Here is an 18429-nt window from a genome sequence, read left to right as displayed (position 1 = left end):
CAAGCTAGCCTGCTGGGCTGGCCTGCTGGGCAGAGGATTTACACAGCAAGTTGGGGGTGGCTTCTTGTGGGGCCATTCATGTGTGGCCATCTTTGACGGTTCTCAAGTGTTTTGTGTATTTTCACACAGTAAGACTGGGGATATTGGCTAAGTAGTTGAACAAATAAACATGCTACAAGTCTATAGTGAGCACACATCAGGCATCTAGTTGAAGAAGCACTGGGGCTCGGTGTGCACCTTGGATTTCCTGGTGTTTTCTGCATTTTGAAAAGGTGTACTCTTTAGCTAGTTTCCAGACAGTAAGTTGACTGGGCCTGAGTAGAATATTTTTAATACATAAGGCAGGCCTTAGGAGAATGACTTGCTTTCCAACGACAGAGCCTGGATGGTACTATAACTCCAAAAGTCCACTTTTCTAAGCAAAATTCTTAAAATTGTTTTAGCTATTGTTTTTATTTATATTTTTACAAACGATAGACAATAGAAGATAAGTGTTAGCTATAAGAATGTAATAGGCTTCCTTTCTTAAGGTCCAGGTTGTCCCTGCTCACCGTGGATGGCATGGTTTGTCAGTAGATGTAAGTGGTAGGATTGAAGCTCAGGGTGCTACAGTGAAAACCGTGATCTGGGCAGCTACGTCTGATAATCTGGTCAAGACTCACTTCTCTGCTTCCAGAATGTGGAAACCCCAGCTGACGTAACAAGGAAGTTGAGTGGCTTTCTGAGGACTCTGGCAGACCAGCTCGAGGGCAGAAAAGAACTGCTCTCATCAGATATGAAGAAGGACTTCGTCATGCACAGACTTCCCCCTTTCTGTGTGGGAAATGGAACAGAGTCAATGAACCCAGGTAGAGCTTGCTCTTTACTCTGGGGCCTGGGGGTGATGGGAGACACTTGAGGCCTTACTGGCTGGTCTGCACTCGGAGCCAGTGCAAACATTTTAGGTTTCAAGTGGACAGCATCTCATTAGGTTCACAGACATGCTGACCTCATTAACCTCCCAAGTCGTTTGCGAGAACGTGCTTTGCGGTGTGACAGGGAGGAAGAACTCGTTTTAGCTGAGGAATGTGTCTGTGAGTAGTCTTTAGTCATGTCCAGAAATGTGGAAGGACTTGACTGTTGACATAATCTTGTTGAATTAAGGCAAGCTTATTAAAGTGTGTTACCACTAGGGAAAATAAAAGAAGATTAAAGATAGCACGAGTCTCCCAAGTTGTAGTGAGTAACGTGACGGGTGGTCTTCGACTGACGGGATTCAGCTGATAGGCACTGTCAGTGTCCAGCACGCTCACCTTCACAGTTGTGTGTTTTGACTTGTTGCAGTGGTAAAGCAGCACACTGTAAAGCATCTCCGTAAAAGGGCATTAGAAAGAATGTATAGGGTGTGGGCTTAAGCTCAACATTTCTGTTTCCAGAGGACTCATAGAAGCAAAGCTTTGGTGTGGGTTAGTGCTGTCCGGAAGTAGGTGGCTCTCTTCTAGATAATACACAGTGAGTAGGAAGAATGTATGAGGCTTAAGTTTACTCAGGTAAACAGCGCCTTCACTCAGGAACCAGGGGAGAGAAGTGTTGGGCCACTGATAATGTGAACACTGTTTTTGTTAATGCCTGAGGTCAGACCTAAGAATACCTGGTGGTACTTTTACATTTTGACCAGTCACACAGTGACTTGACTGACAGTAATGTTCTATCACAGTGTTCAAGAGAATGCAGAGCCCTAATGGTAACGGGGCTAGCCCTTTGTCTCAGAGTGACCAGGACTCTTCCCTGTCATGTCTCACCTATCTAAAATGTCCTACTTATGCTAACTCCATGTACATTTTTATTATACAGTCTCTGAAGGAAGTCTAGAATTTAACTTTGACTGCATCTGCCCAGCATGCCATAGTTCACAAGTCATCTTTAGAACAAGTTGCTAAACAAATCCCTGCTCAGCTCCAGAATGTCCACCTAACAACTTCCCTAGCTCAGCTACTATAACTAGTAAGGTTATGATTCCTTAATACTTGCCCACTCACGTGGTCTTATAAATAAAGCCAGCTTGTTTCTCGTGGTGGTTCTTTTCATTTTCCTAAGACCATTTTAGAAAGACGGTTTTGTTCTGTGGTGGGTCGTAAAGGACAGTGTTTCACTTACAGACACTAAATTATGTGCCAGTGTCACACAGCTCATTCCTTCCAGAGCCCAGGTTAGTAGAGGCTATTCTTATGCAGAAAACGACATGGTTCCTTCCATCCCTAGATGGGATTACTTATACCTGTTTAATATGGTCTGTGTGTGTGGTGTTGGCTCTACAGTGAGCCCCACACCCAGCCTCTAATACACTATTAACTTACATTACCATTCACCGAATGCTATGCCTGTATCAGTGTAAGAATGAGGTCCGTGGAGGTGCAAGCTGCACTTTTATGATAGATGTTGGATGAGTACTCGGGAGAGCGTGAGCATAGACTCCCCAGACTCAGGATGAGTCGTCACAAGCAAATTTGAACATGTTGGTTTCCTTTTTGATGGCTGGCTTTCTGTTCTAGGTGGAAAGTTGCCAAGGTTGAACAGCATAGTAAGACTGCAGTTTAAAGACCACATTGTCCTCACAGTAGGGCCCGATCAGAATCAATCTGTGAGTATCCAAGGGGAAGAGATTCCCTCTGTTCATACTATTCCCATGAATCTCAGGTTACTGTAGCAAGGACATGCCTGTTCACAGTTCCTGTTGCAATGCCTGTTGGGGATTTAAGGGCCTGCCTTTATCCTCAGGATACTCTTATGTCTGACCTTGGTGTCCTAATCTACTGCAGGCTCCTTTGCTCTTTGTGAACAACTGAAAACCCTGTCTGAGGTGCCCTGTTCTAGTCCCTGTCACTGTCTGTACTGCAAAGATGTAGCAGAGACCATAGAGAGCAAGTGCACTGATCAGTAGTTAAGAGCACTGGCTCCTCTCCAGCACTCACATGGCAGCTCACAACTGTGCATAACTCTAGTTCCAGGGCATTTGATGTCCTCTTCTGACCCCTAAGTTCCAGGTTGTCTGATGTCCTCTTCTATCCTCTGGGTTCCAGATACGTAGGTGATGTGCAAACATGCAGGCATACACATTAGAAAGGGTTTGTTTTTTTTTTTTCTAAGAAAATAAAATTCTGAGTTATATCTTGTTTGAAATGAAATAAATCTCTCTTTAAGCTCTAAACACAGTCTATGAGAACTATTCCTAAGCATGAGAGACCAGGCTGTAGCCATTGGGGCTAATAAAATCACTAAACTAAGTCTGAGACATATGTCGGCTCAGGCATTTAACTAGTCAGTGAAAAGAAATAATAAATGTTGTGGAAGACCAAAGGGAATCGAGATGATTTGTGATCCACTAATGAAATTTAAGTGGAATTTTAGTTAATAACACAGCTTGTATTTCCTAACAGTTGATCACTTCATAACTTTTTAGTTTGTTCTAGTCAAACTTTGATAGAACAAAATGCACATGATTCAGTGAGTGAGAGTTCCTGAGCAGCTGACATAACAGGATCTTGAACATGGCAGCTTGTCTCAGCACTGACTTCAGCTGCACCCAGAGTGTTACGTTTACAGTTGAGTACATTCCATTCGAGGACCACGGCTTTAAAGATTTTCATTGGGGCCAGATATGCCTTCATTCCAGGCACGTATCTGAATTTCAGGGCAGTCTGCTCTCTACATAGCCAGTTCCAAGCCAAATAGAGCCCTAAAGTGAGCCTGCTATCTTCCCTACACTCTCCAAAACGATTTTCCTTGGTGTTCTATTTAACCTTCATAGTACTGAAGCCCTCAATATTTTTCTTGTTGATAACTTAATGTTTTCTTTAAAGGATGAAGCTCAACAAAAGGTGGTTTACATCTACCATTCTCTAAAGAATGAGAGACAGACGCACATGATGGGGAAAGAGGTGGAAACAGAGGTGTGTGTTCCAACTGAAAACAAATGTCTTTTCCTGTGGCTTGATTGTGACTGACTGACAGGTCATATGTCTTTACAGAGGCATTGTGGACCTGCCATTTTACTTGACTGATAGGACAGTTAAGTCAGTCAATATGGTGAAGGATGCATTGATAGCAGCTTTAAAACACAAGAGCTGTGAGCTTACAGAAAAGTATGCTAAATGCCAAACATCCTGCAATAACTTAACTTCTCCGAGTAGGTTGTTGGAGTCTGAGCTTTCAAGCAAGTTTCATACTTCTGAAGGATATTAAAAATATATACATTGAGAATTGTGTAAGCTTATATAAAATCCATAAAGTGACTTTATTTGTGTTCTAAACAATGTATCCTTCCTCAGATTTATGGACTTCGCTTTCCTTTATCCTATGTGGACGCTCTGAAGCAAATCTGGTGCGGGTCACCAGTTCGTGTTAAGGACCTGAAACTTGGCACAGATGAAGAGAAGGAGAACCTGGCAGTGTCTCTCTGGACAGAGTGTCTAGTCCACGTGCTCTAGTGCCTTATGCAGAGAACTGTTGTACTTTCAGTGAGGGGAACTTAATCCCGAGGGCACTTGGTGTTCTGATTAGTGCTCTGGGTGGAGCTGTGGTTGGTTACAGAGAAGAGGCAGGAGAAAGAAGCTGGTTCATGTCCTCATGGACAGGAGAGGGAAAACAGGAAATTATTAGGCATCCCAGGCTGTGATAAAATGATACTTTGGACAAGTTTATTTAATCCAGTGTTGTAGAAAAGGCACAACTCCAGTACAAACGTCATATAGAATTATGTCATTAACCTGGCTTCTTTGTCTTGGTTCTTTGGAAAAAATAACTCCTTTAAAGAGCATCCTTGGCTCCAAAAATACTTTTTAACAATTAAAACTTAGGAATAAAGTTGTTTTTTTTTTTTTTTTACAATGAAAATATACAATCTTTGAGCATAAATGACCCCTTTCCCCATTAAAATAAACATGTTTTGTGTAATACTGCCAGCCCATAAGAGGTACCCAGCATCTGTGCATATTTGGAGCTCTCAGACGCTGCTTGGAAGATGACAGAAGAGCCAGACCAAAAAAAAAAAAAAAGAGGCCAGTATATACATGGAAAGACCAAGAGTATAAAAAATAATCCAAGTAGGTGGCTCTTTGTGTCTTAAGTATTCACGGTTATTTTACATTCTAAAGTGCATACAAGTTGGTATTTAAAAATATTGCTGGAGAATTTCTGTAAAAAATAAGTTTTGTTTTTTTTCTGGCCAAAACTGGGGCTGAAAGCAGTGGCTATCTGAAGCAAATTTTGGCTGTTGACCTATATACTGTGCAGGTGCCTCTGTACCTGGCTTTGCTCAGCTGTGCCTGTTCAGGTGTCAGAGACAAATTAGAAACCCTGTTTGCTCTATCTGAACCTGCGAGTAGTGCTTTACTCCAGGGACATGTTCAGGTCTTAGACATAAGTGACTCGGTCTTGATATTACTTTTCCTCCTTAGGTCAGGCACAATGTAAGGTAGGCACTCTCAAGAGTATTGTCACCTCAGGACGTGTTGGTGAGCACACTGGGATGCTAGGTTTGTAGTTAAAAAAACAGTAAAGACTGGCCATGCCACAGAAAGTACTTTAAGTACTAGTGCCTTTTGCCTCAAGAAGCCAAGGTCCTTCCTTGGAGTCAAGTAATTAAAAAATATAAATACTTATGAGTGTTTCAGTTAAAAGGTTTCTATATAGAAACTAATACAGCAGCAACTTAATACAAAAGCTTTTTAAAGTAAGTCTTCGGATGGTGCTAAAAATGACTCATCTTCCTGCAGGAGTATGATAACCTGCAGGAATTTGTTTCCCTGGGCCTCATTCACAGGAGCATGGAGCAGGACACTGGTTACTAACTAATGCGTAGAACACACTGTCCAGACAACTCGGCGCCATCAAGAACAGAAGTCATGGTTAGTGCTTAGGAGAGAAAAGAAATTGGTCACTACAACTGGATCCATCAGGAAAAGAAATAATTTACATTTTCTTCACAAGGACACTCCATAACTGGTGAGAATGTTTTTTAGCATTTCCATGGAGCAGTGGTTTCACTGCTTGGGAGAAAGTTTCTGTGTACAGTGCAGTAGTGTGAACACAGCAGCTTCCTTCCCTTGCACACAGGGCAAGAGTGGGTGGAGGTGCTCTTGTGATTCTCTCACAAGATTTCAATGTCCCATTTCTGTGTTTCTTCTCCTTCCAAGGGCTGATTTACAATGACATGAGTCTTGTCACAATAGTTTCCTCCTAAGATAGAAATTTAAGAAAACATTTGTTCAATTGCACAACCTTTTTGTTTGACACACTGTTAAAGTAGATTAATATATTATTTGCAAAACAGTTTAAAATGGGAACCTGGGTTTGAACCAGTATTCACCTCAAATTGGACCCTCTTGTCAAACTGAAAAACATGTTTGTAGATGCATAAGATGCCCAAAGAAATATGCCATACAAAAGCAGTCTCCCAAGTGAACCTGTGGTAGTGCCAGGCACTGTTTTTGTTTCTACAGCAGCAGTTGGGTTGTGCCTAACACAACAGCCATAATAAATAATATTGGCTCCGACTATGTAAAAAAAATTAAAGAATAAGGTTAATTGCTCCTGCCATAAATGTTAATTGAGGGCTTTTTAAGGTTCACAGCAATTCAGTACAAGAGATGTTTCTGGAAAAGAAACAGATGACATCTTTATTCTGTAGATTTTGCTGCTTCAAATTTAGAATCCCAACAGTTTATGAAAATTAAGGTTGCAGGTGAAATTTTTATTTAATGAAGGAAAAGCTACTTAGATTTCATTATTGGGGTTTTTGTTGGTTCCTGGCTGTATGACCCATTATTTTCTTTTTAAACCCCCCTCCCCCATGTAAGTGAAAAGGACTGTATTTCTCTTAAATGAATATTTTTCTTTTCCTTTTTTGTTTTTAATGTGTAGTGATATGAAGGTGGCAGGTCTGGGAGTTACAGACAATTGTGAGCTGCCATGTGGGTAGTAGGAACTGAATTCTTCCTCTGGAAGAGCACCCAGTGCTCTTAACCACTGAGCTATCTCTACAGACTAAAAGAATGTTCTTTGCTTGGAAGGAAGGGTGTTTGGAACTCCCACTCCCCTTCAGAGGCATATCACATTGGTTATTACCAAAGGCCCACCTTTAACATCCAGGACAAGTTCATCACTGAGATAAGAGCTGATGGTTCCATTTCTGTTCATTCTCCACTTCTGCCTGAACTGCCCATGTTCAGTCCACAAGGCTACCTTGGCTCCTGGAGTGTCCCGGCCTCCAATCACATCAAGACATGTGTCACTGGCCTATACATACAATAATCAGGAAATAAAATGATCCACTGCTCATGTCAATATAAATGCAGTAGCCATGTCTTAACTGAAAACTACAATTTCCATTTATCTTTAAAAGTCTGTGACCGATGAGGAAGGATAGGTAGCAAAACTGAAATACAAATACTTGTTTTTAAAAGGTTCTGCCTCTGACACCAGGTCTTCAGCAAAGATGTGCTAAACTGGAATGCTGCTAAGTCCCTGTTAGATTAAATAGATGATGCTTGGTTTTCTATTTTAATTGACGAACCACTGTACCAAAGATAAGCAGGTACTAATTTTCATTTTAAAGCGTAAAAAGTAGATAGGTCCATTGGTGATAAAATATAGTGTTTTTCTGAGTTAGTGCTCTGTTCCCCAAAGCATCAAGCATGACGAGGGGGAGGCTTCTAATGTTCATGACTGTTCACTGTGGCTCCACTGTATATTCTAAAAAGAGAGGGTTTTAACGTGTTCGGAATCCTGAGAGAGAACTGAGCCTATCTGGCTGTCAAATAAGGAACTCTTCTCCCACAAGCATATTGCCTGCTTTGGCTCCAAAGGAGGGAATCGTTTAGGTTATGTGTTAATCTTGCTTCTTAAAAAAACAATCTGTACTTTGATTTGAAAAAAAAAGTCTAAATCCATTTTTTATAATTATACAATGAACTGTCCCTAGGATGCCAGCTGATCTGGTGGTATTGTAGCCAGCGTACAAATGTGAACATCAGAGAGACATGACCTTTTACCTTGGATTTAAACAGTCCTCGGCAGTAGTGCCAGATCTGAGTGTCTTTTCCACTGTAGGGAGAGACGCATACAGACATTGTCCGTGCATCTGCTGGGTTCCCAGTGACGGTCAGATATTCATCCTGGGCTCGGTTCCTTATTCTGATGTACACTGCAGGCTACACAAAAAGAGAAACCATTGAAGGGTGGGGACCTTAAATTTCCCAATTGGAAAATCAATCTGTCCAGAGCAGGAAAGTGAGAAGGTACTAACTTTAATAAATACGTTTCACTCCATTCCCTTGGCTGGTATATATATTATTTTCTGCTGATAAATCCATGAGCACAAACTTTAAATTATGCAATGTCTTTTAAATGTTCTGAAAAGTGCCAATCCGAAAGGGTAATTCACCAGAACTCAATGTAGCAAGGCTCAGGCAGGGCAGAATTAGGGCTTGAAGAGTTTCATCCTGTGCCAGATATGCTGGGAGGAATGGGGAGAGTAAGGGCCAGGTACCGCCCAACATGGATCTTAGACAGTGCAGGAACAGCAAGCATGGTCCTCAAGCACACTGTGTGGAGCAGTGATTAAATGGCCAACAGCTGTTAGGGAAGAAGGGCTTGAAAGCCAAGACAGCTAGGCCTTTATCTTTCATCTAAGGAAGAAATTATTTCTGCATTCAAAAATCAGACTGTACTCCTTTGTCTGGAAAATACGTGACACACAGTTTTTACAAGAAGAAATCTGAGACTGATAAGGATAAGGATAAGGATATTTGCTGAGCCTGTAGACACATCAAACCATGTGTTTTTTTGTGCTTAGAATTTTGTCAGAAAAATCAGAACCTTTCAGAGAAAACATCTGTGGCTCCAGGTTTTACAAATAATGCTGTCACAGATGGGGAGTCAGATCTCTGGCAGGACGGCTCAAGAGACCCATGAAGGAACACTCGGGTTATCCCTGTGGCTATAAGACAGTAGAAGGGCACTGGAACAAGCTCAACAGGAAGCATCCTGAATCCAAGGCGTCAGGTCCTGAAGATAAAATGGAAGATACTACTGTCCCCTCTGGATGAGAGAGAGCTGGCATCCTATGTAGAACTCTAGCACTGTCTGCTACTTGGGAACTTTCACTGTGAAACTTAAGTGCTGGCCAGAGAAGTAAAGCTTGGTATTGTATGGCAAGACTACCAATGAATAGGATACTGTGTTCAGCATGTCTAAAGAAACATCATCTAAGTATTTAAATTACCGCGTAGAAGGGCAAATAACTTGGCTGTAAAAACCTGAGAACAAGATGTCTACCTGCTGAGTGTCTTAAAAAAATGAACTTCTTCCACATTCATTTCTGTAACCATCCTGGTAGAACAAGATATCATGTGACTATCCATTTAACTATTGGCCTCCTGAAAGAATTGAAGTTTGCACTGGACTCCCATGCTGAGAAAAGGGGAAAGCTTGAAGCCCTTTTGCCAGCCAGAGGAGGAACTGCCTCCCAACAAGAGATTGTACAGTTATGACAGCTTACTAGACCACCCTTGACAAAGACTGCTGAATTATTCATACCTCTAGCCCTCAAAACCTGTACTTCTCATATTGTTGCCTCCAAGACTGGGTGGGTAGGATGGGTGGTTTTAGTGGGATCCTTTATTTATTCTGAGTGTGGTACATTGAATAGATCTGTCTCTCCTTGTACTATTTCTTTCATTAGCATATTGAAGACATGAGATTGAGACTACCTTGTTGGGCTGCCAGTACCCAGGCTTTTACTTGAAGAACTCTGGCATCAGTAATTATAACTGTGATAATGTACTTAAAGTATCCACAACGCAGTGTTGTCTCTTGCAGTAACGATTACTAATTCTCAACGCATCAGTGAACTTTGATAGTTGTTATTACCTTGCATATACAAAGAAATAGGTATGACCTTCATGCATGACAGAACTCCAGTTACTTTAGGACTAAACATCACAGTTTTAATCAATTAGACCAAGCAAGGTACTAATTACCCTTATTACCATTTGTAGTCTGACAACTCTGTAATTACACTTAAAAATCACTGACATGCATTATAAGTACCTTAGTGACTTCTGTATTCCCAGCCTCAAGGAGGATAATGTTTTGATTATTTCCTGGTTCCTCAGCAAGGAAAAGAACTATTAACAGCACCAGTACCCATACCAAAGTTACTTACATGTAGTAAAAAACTACTGTTTTCAAAACTGAGAATTCTTTTGTTGGGTTTTAAAGCTGTGGCCTAAGTAAACAATGGGAAAACAATCTAAAACATTACTTTGAAATTAATTTAAATCACTACAGTTGTTATACGCATGCAATCCAAAGGAATTTAAGAGGTTGACATTAAGTCCTGTTGCTGAAGATACCACGTACTTTGGACACAGGACTCAGAAGGTCTGAACTGGATTTAACCTGAAAGCTTCTTCCCCTTGGAACACCTTTCAGAGTACCAGAAGATGCTATGCAAGCTGCCAATGGAGGGCAGCAGTCAACAGTCCTATCCAGCTGAAAATCACATTAACCAGCACAGCCAGATATCCCTAAAACTACCACCTTGCCAGTCATACCTTGGCAATTGGATGGAAAGCACATTCAACAAGAGGAAAACCATGCCTGGTACTGGAAACCTAGCCAGACCTATAGAGGTCATAGGTCTTAAAAGGAAAACCTACTACCACTACATTATTAAACCAGCACAATGCTAACCGCATTCTAAATACTTCTACACACAGATAACTAGCTCTCACCCCTTATCAAAAAAGATGCTCTCTGCAGCAGATGGAGATCATCACAGAAAAATACACTGAATGATGACAACACCAAAGGCAAGACAGTGTGTGTATGTGTAACAAAAATAAAAAGAGGCCATGAATTTTAGGAGTAACCTAAAATGTAAAGGGTTGGAAGGAGAAAAGGAAAGATAAGAAATAATGTAAGTATTTTATACTAAAATTATGCAAAAGGGACTTGCTTGTAAAATTAAGAGGTTATTCTAAGCATTCTTTATCATGGAACTGGAACAATAGAAATGGATCTCCTTGTCCAGCAGAGAAACTTCATTCAAAAATGAGAAGACTGGGGATGTAATACAGTAGTAGAGGCTTTCCATGCATGAGACCTATGGTTGGAAGGAGACCAGCAGAGGAAGCCGAAGCAGGAACATTTTCACACTGGCCGCTATGGTTTTGGAACATACTATTCATGTGACTAGCTGGTCTTTAAAGCCCAAACCTGATTTCCCACTTCTACCTTTCTATTCCCTATGGCTATTTACTTAAGCTACCCCTTATTCGACGGACTGGGTGGGAATGAGCATTCTGGAACATTAGTATATCAAGAAACCACTAATTTTTTGAGGGTCCTTCAGCGGAACATGGTAAGTAACTAATAAACTTTCAAAGTCAATGTGGGACCATAGTTGATACAAGGCCAGTATGTATCCACATGCTATACTTGATATTCAGTGATGACTATAACTTTCCCAGTGAGGAAACCTGGAGTGCTAAGACAGTAAGTAACTGATCAAAATCACACTGCTAGCAACCAGCTGAGGTTGGAAGTGACAGAACCAGAGACTGTCAAAGGAGATGACAAGTGTTTGGTAATTATCAAACACTGAGGTTTGATAATCAGCCTCAGCATCTGGATCTACCAACTGATCACTTCCTGGGTCAGCATATGCTAATCTTATTTTCAAAGGGTCCAGGTACTTAAAAATCTAGAACATAAATGACCTGGGTTCACAGTACGGTCCTAACACTCAGTTGTCTTTCCCAAAGTGTTTGCTATTTAATAATAATCCTTACCTTATCACCACTGTGAGAATCAAGCAAAGTAGTATTCTAAAGAGGACATAGGTAAAAAGTTCATTTGCTACTCATTACATGCCTGGCCTGCCTGGGGAACTTTTCAAGGTTGTGTACCACTTCCCTTCTTGGTGCCACACACTGCCTGAGGCTTTTGATAATAGTGTTGGTTTAATTTATGTTGTTTTGTGTGGTGTTGGGAGCTCACAAGTATGCATGTGTATGTTCATGTGGAAATAAGTATATTTTGGGTCACACCTACATTTAAGGTAGTCTTTTCACTTGCCTTTTCACAACTGTTCTAGGGAAGCTGGCCAAAAGTCCCACATGCCCCACTGCTCTCTTGATGGAATTACATATGTGCACATCATGCCTGGCTTTTAATGTGGGTGCTGGCAATCAAATAATTTAAAAATTACAGTTCAACTAAGGAACTGATCATTTCTGTTCCAGTATCTACCATATCTCAGAGGACACTAAACATCTATTATTCCTTTATTGAACAGTTTGAGCCCTCAAGTCCTTGCCATTGTGACAGGTAAGCAAAAAATAGAATAGTAAGCAAAATAGGCACTTCTGCGTCTCAAAAATGCTTTCCAGCAGAGTAGGAATGAGCTCACCTCATCTAGACCTATGTGCTTGTAAGCTATGTGTTTGTAAGAAAAACATGGGATACTGCAAGCAACCTCTAAACTAAAACCATGTCTTGTAGACAAACAATCAAGGCTTTTAGGGTTTTAGTTTAAACAGGAGAAACTGAGCAAGCATCTAAGAGGACCTGGCACATTGAATTAAAAGGATAGATAAGAACTAGCTTGGCAAGAATGAGAAACCATTCTATCCAGAGAGCAGCCTTGTTACCAGGCTGGGAGGAAAACCCTTTGCACTTCGGTGCATGTGATACAGACATGAGTTTGATGAGGCTTGAGACAAGAAAGAAGCAAGGAGTCTGATACCAGACTGAGGAACACATGTTCCCTCCTAAGTGCAGTGGGAATCTTTGGAATGGACTGATAAGTAGTAGGTGAGTGATAAATACTATTTTAGTTAAATTGCCAGGATTTAACCTGAAGATTATGTAAGGGAAAACTCCAGATACAAAGAAAGTAAAACTCATTACAGTAATCACTTTCCCATTGTTTACCACAGAATTTACATTATTTTAATTTTGTGAAAAATATGACTGATAAAACTTTTGGTTCAACCATAAAATCCAATATTGACCCCCCACCCCCTCTGTTCCTCTCTTCCTCTTCTGGCTTGACACGATAAAAAAAAAAAAATCCAATATTGACCTTAGATAAAATTTTATGAACTGGCTCACCTCTTAAGATTCCTGCAAAACAGCACAATCTCCCCTCCCTGGATACAGAAGTGACCCAGTGGTCAGTAGTTCAGATTTCTGTGGTTTATGACATTTCTGTCAAGCTACCTGGGTCTGCTGGTTGTCTATTTCTTACCTGCCTCATAGGGCGCACAGAACCGATCGTTTTCCACCCACTGAATGCTGTCCAATTTGGGATCTCATTAGGCACAAGGAGGATTTGCCTTCCCAAGAAATTGGAACCTTCATAAGCTATCCATCTGCAAGAAATGCAGGAAAGAAAAACATGGGACACTGCAAGCAACCTCTTAATTAAAACCAACTGTCATACCACTATGCGTTACAGCCCCTAGATCTGTAGATTTTTATCATTGAAATATCTAGTTGGCCTCCCATCATTACCTAGGAGGAAAATACTCCTTCAGTTTTCCCATGTGTTCCAGAGCTTCTCCAGAGAGTTAAAACTGCTCAACATCTCTTCTACATCAGTGTCCTCAACTGCCCAAGGCCACCAAGGTCTACTCAGAGAAATTCCCCTTGCAGTCTGTTTTCAAAGGTAGCTCCTCTAGAAATCTTCCCTAACAGTGCTGTGTTCAGGCTTGGTTGTGTTCAAGTCTGTAAGAGTGGCCTTGGGTGAGAGAACAAGGACTGGTGCCCAGTCACCCTGTCCATTTCTTCCCAGCCTGGCTATTGCTGCTTTTCTGCCACTTGTGGCAGTTTCCTCGATGTGAGACAGAGGTAGCCCACAAACACTTGACAGCTTGCTGAAACCTGTGTACACTAGGTGCCAAACTGGGTGACTGATCACTGGGATTGCCAAAACGCAAAATTTTCAGGGAGACTCAAGGTCTTTGCAGACACTTTACACAAAGTGTGGAGGATAAGGCCTGCTTCAGACATAGGACTTGGGAAATGTAGTCAGTATGTGTCACCTGGGATGAGGGGGCAAGCACCAGTAACAGGACCTAAGTCTGCCTATCAGGAAGGATAGTTCCCAGAAACAGGTTCTCCCAGAGTTTGCTGCGGTGTGGACAAGGGTCCGGCAAGGTCCTTTGTAAGGACCTGCTCTGCAGTATAGCTCCTCTGGAATGGAGTTAAACTGTCAAGGATATGGCACCTTGTAGGTGATGCTGGAAAAGAATGTTGCCCTGGTCACTTCCATTTGCTTTTAACAAATGAATCCCATCCCATGTTGATTTCAATGAAGTACACAAATGAAAAAGGTACGTGGGATCTCATTACCATCATAGATCCAGTATACAACAAGGATTAAAATATACATGTCATGAAGTAGGTGAATCAGCATGGAATGGAATCCTGGGAGCCCACAGTAGCTTAGGTGAGGGTTTAAAGAGAGCCACTGTGTCCTTAAATGTGCTCAGTAATTCTGTAGTAGATAGATTAAAAAAAAAAAAAGCTATCAAGAATAAACGGTGTCAAGATGAACTTGCACAAGGAGTAAAAACAGAAAGATGAGAACTTTACAACAGTGTGTCAAATATCAGTTTAACTTAGATACGTAAAAATAAAAGGAAAAATCCCATATAGAGTTTTGAAATGCAACTCAAGTTATCCTAGTTTACTGTAAAGTAATATTCTAGAATCCTGTGCTACAACAGAGTAAATCAGTTAAGTTTAATAAAGGGCAAACTATGTTAGACACTTTTCAGAGGAAAATTTAAATTGTTATGTATGGATTACATAAGAGCCATTTGTTATAATGGTTGACTTAGTTTTCATTATCTTCTGACTTTTTGTTGTTGATTACCTCATATATTTAAACAGAGTTAATTACCACACAATTTAAAAAGCCACAAACAATAAAAAGTCATTATTGTCAATAGCTATGCATGTTTTCTCTATTGAATTTTACTAAAAAATACCAGCAGTTTAAGAGTAGGAGCTGGCTTCTGTGCCAGAATTCACAAGTGAACAGAAAGGCAGATTTCTCAGGGAACACAGCTTGACTACAGACCTCCATAACTTCTCTTCAACACAAATGCTCAAATACATACCTAATTTAGACATTAGTAACAACAACGCTTTTTAAAAGACAGTTTCCCCAAATGTAAGCACACAGGGCCTGTGCCCCCTGACTCTACATTGACTAGTTATAGAAATGACCAGACACAGGCAGGCAGGCAGGCAGGCTGCATCAACCCGAGTGGGCTATATGAAAATGAGCACTTGGGTAGGGACTCCTTTCGGATAAACAAGCTGTCCGGTCAAAGTCATATCCAGCCATTTTAGTCTTTATAGTCACTTGCCTTACATGGGTTATGCTATTCATGGCCTAAAGAGATGATTTAATGAAATTTCCCCTCAAGAGGAAGTGGGCTCAAGTATAAAACATTACCTGGTGGAACTGCTCTATGATCCATCCTCTGATGGGGTACCAGCCCTCATCCCCAAAGGGTTCTTGTTCCAGATCACTGCATACTATTGTGTATTGGGCATGGTTCCCTCTTGTCTTATTTAAATAGAAGCTACTGTTGTACTGAGATAAAAGGAGCAGGTGCACCAACAGACTTTAACAGCCGTGAAGGGGAAACAGCAACCAATCGACTCTATCTTAAATCAGTGAGCAACCCAGAGTGATCTGCCCAGCTTCCTGTACTCACAAGCCACTCTTTATCCACACAGACTGGGTATAGAAGTGTAGGTCCTTGTTCAAAACAGAATTCACGGCGTCTTCAAGATGTAGCTCTCTTCCCTCACAATGTTCCAGAGCAAAAAGGCTGATGGAAGGTTCTTCAAAAAACTAGCACAAAAAGAGAAAAAGCATCATCAGAGGATGGCAGGGGCGACACCTGAAAGACAACTTAGTCTCACATACAACCCTGGGAGGAAGAGAGAAAGCACTCATCATACGTAGACACTGAAATTAATTCATGTCAGACGGTAGAAGAAACGCCATTCTTTTCACTCATTAGTATATACATGATAGCAGCCATGAGACTTGGGGAATGAGATAGCAAAACAGCTCTGTGTTTGAGCTATTATTAACTAGCAGATAAGTTCCAAGATGTAGAGTAATAGTTTAATGCAACATATGGTATAAAATTTAACAAATACTCCCTCTGAGAGTACCCAGGAAAAAATGGTTACTTTTCTTCTAGAAAAAGAATTGATGAGGATGCATGTCTAAAGGATGGAACACATTTAGAAGGTAGACAAGATCTGTGTGTGCAAAGCAGGTATGTGGAGGTTCATGCAGGAGACAGAGACATGCATGGGCTTCCTTAGAGGAGTAGCCAGGAGAACCAATCACTAAGCAAACAAGTCCCACAGGAAAGGTGTTAGGTGTGCTCATTGACAGTCATGTATGGAGTTGCTACATTCCTTGCTACACGGACAGGGCAGGAACAGACTGACTGTCAAAGCAGAGTCAAGGACAAGACTGTGCTGAAACCAACTTGATGTAAAGGAAACGGTATCCACACAGCAGGAACTGTGGCCGATCAAATACGAGTAAGTAGAGGCTCTTGGTTTCTCGTCCTTGTTGCATGTTTATCTATGTGGAGATGGGGTGCTAGCAGAACACATGTGCTCTGAAATGAAAGGGGGTAAATTCTGGAACTGAAGGGTATGGGGCAGGGCTGAGGAGTGGATCAGGAGAAGGGTCAACCAAAACTATGTACCAGGACAAAACATCACAGAAGTACCTGCTATTTTATAAGTCAATTGAAATATTTTTTAAAAGAGACAATAAAACTTCAAAACCCAAGTGACTTGCTCACGGGTGGCCTGCAGATATACTTGCAGTGGAGCAAAGTGACTTGTGAGTTATCCTTGCAGAGGTGTTCAGAACTGCAAAGGCAGGGGAATCACCTATATGTGCACCACAGGAGGGACTGGCTCAATAAATATGGCAATAACAGAGAGGGCTCATAGAGAGCTGTGGAAAGGAGAAGCTCTTCATGGAGAGAGAGATCACCAAGACAGAGTCTGCAGAGGCAGGATAAAAGAGATCATATAAAGTAGCTTGCTTCACAGGATACCGGCTTGCAGAAAAAGGAAAATTTACCCATATGTGCTTATGTATTCGTTAAACTTTGTCTAGAACAAGATACTGCCTCTTCTGAGACAGGGGCATGGGAGGAACAAAAGCTTTTTACTAGATGCCTGTTTCTGATTTTATATTGTAATTAATCAATACATTAGATAGATAGATAGATAGATAATGCATGTGTTAGTGTGGGTTTTTTTAATAATATAACCATTAGGAGATTTATCTGGCAACAGCATAAAGAAAGAATAGAGGGATAGGAATTAACAGTGCCAATATACTGGTAGAATGTTTGAAGCCCAATAGAAAGAGAACCAGACTCAATGGAGGAGGGGATAATTTAGAGATGAGACAAGGCAAGGCCAGTAAGCCCAGAACAGTGATAAAGCAGATACACTAAGTCAAGCAAATAGATACAAGAGGAAAAGGAAGTGCAAAGGGGGACCTGGGAGGATGGCTACATTGGTAAAGTATCTGCCTTAAAATCATAAGAACTGGAATTTGGATCCCAGCACCCACATAAACGCTGAGGCTGGCAGCATGCACTTGTAACTCTATGGCTGGGAGAGAGAACAGAGATCACTGGAGCTTGCTGTACCCAGCCAGTTTAGCCATCTACTAAGCTCTGAGCTCACTGAGAGACCCTTGCCTCAAAAACTAAGGTGGATAGTGATAAAGGAAAGCATCTTGTGTCAGTCTCTACTGCCCACATATGACATGCATACCCACATTTTAAAGAGAAGTAAAAAGCTATGACTAGAATCATTAAGGATACATAGTGTTACCTACAAGGGAAAACCCTGCTCAAGAGCTAGCAGCATATCATTAGAAAGATCTTCATAAACCAGAGAGTAGCATAAGCTTGAGAGAAGTGGGACATAAACTAGACTCTAGATATGGACCTAAGGAGAGGCCCTGGTATAGAGAAGGTACCTTTGGAGATGCCCAGAAGCTGTATAATGATTGACACCCAAGTTGAAAGTAGAGACTAGGAGATGTCACTGTCCCGACGGACACATGGGAAGGGCAGGTGGGGAGTGATGACACACTGACCAGGAAAGGAGAGCTTTCACACCAGGAGAAGATGCTTGGTGAGTCAGAGCTGGCGATGGGACAGTGCAGGTATGGCAGTGAAGCACTGACGGTGGCCTGAGAGAGACTCGTTTACTAATGAGTCAGATGAGGAGAATCTAGGCTGGGAAGGCTGAGGAATATAAGTCAACACAGTGCAGACAGAATGTACATGCTATCCTTTAGAAATA

The 18429-nt window shown here is 41.3% G+C and overlaps 2 protein-coding genes across 2 annotated transcripts in view; one reads left to right on the top strand and one right to left on the bottom strand.

Annotated features, from left to right (window-relative positions):
• The window catches only part of Riox2 (ribosomal oxygenase 2), a 23036-nt gene extending 18003 nt beyond the window's left edge, over window positions 1-5033 (top strand). The window contains 4 exon segments of the mRNA NM_153309.2: window positions 677-848; window positions 2532-2620; window positions 3840-3929; window positions 4308-5033. Of these exon segments, the coding sequence (NP_695221.1) occupies window positions 677-848; window positions 2532-2620; window positions 3840-3929; window positions 4308-4466 (510 nt within the window). The 3' untranslated portion in view covers window positions 4467-5033.
• Crybg3 (crystallin beta-gamma domain containing 3) overlaps window positions 4655-18429 on the bottom strand; it is a 112977-nt gene continuing 99202 nt past the window's right edge. The window contains exons 18-22 of the mRNA XM_087577276.1: window positions 15780-15919; window positions 13295-13418; window positions 8031-8189; window positions 7116-7275; window positions 4655-6216 (exon numbers count right to left, since the gene is read on the bottom strand). Of these exons, the coding sequence (XP_087433402.1) occupies window positions 6128-6216; window positions 7116-7275; window positions 8031-8189; window positions 13295-13418; window positions 15780-15919 (672 nt within the window). The 3' untranslated portion in view covers window positions 4655-6127. The remainder of the gene's footprint in view (window positions 6217-7115; window positions 7276-8030; window positions 8190-13294; window positions 13419-15779; window positions 15920-18429) is intronic.

The sequence above is a fragment of the Rattus norvegicus genome, chromosome 11 (genome assembly GCF_021556685.1).
Source record: "Rattus norvegicus strain SHRSP/BbbUtx chromosome 11, alternate assembly SHRSP_T2T, whole genome shotgun sequence".
Taxonomy (NCBI): Eukaryota; Metazoa; Chordata; class Mammalia; order Rodentia; family Muridae; genus Rattus; species Rattus norvegicus.
This window is presented reverse-complemented; position numbering and strand designations above follow the sequence as displayed.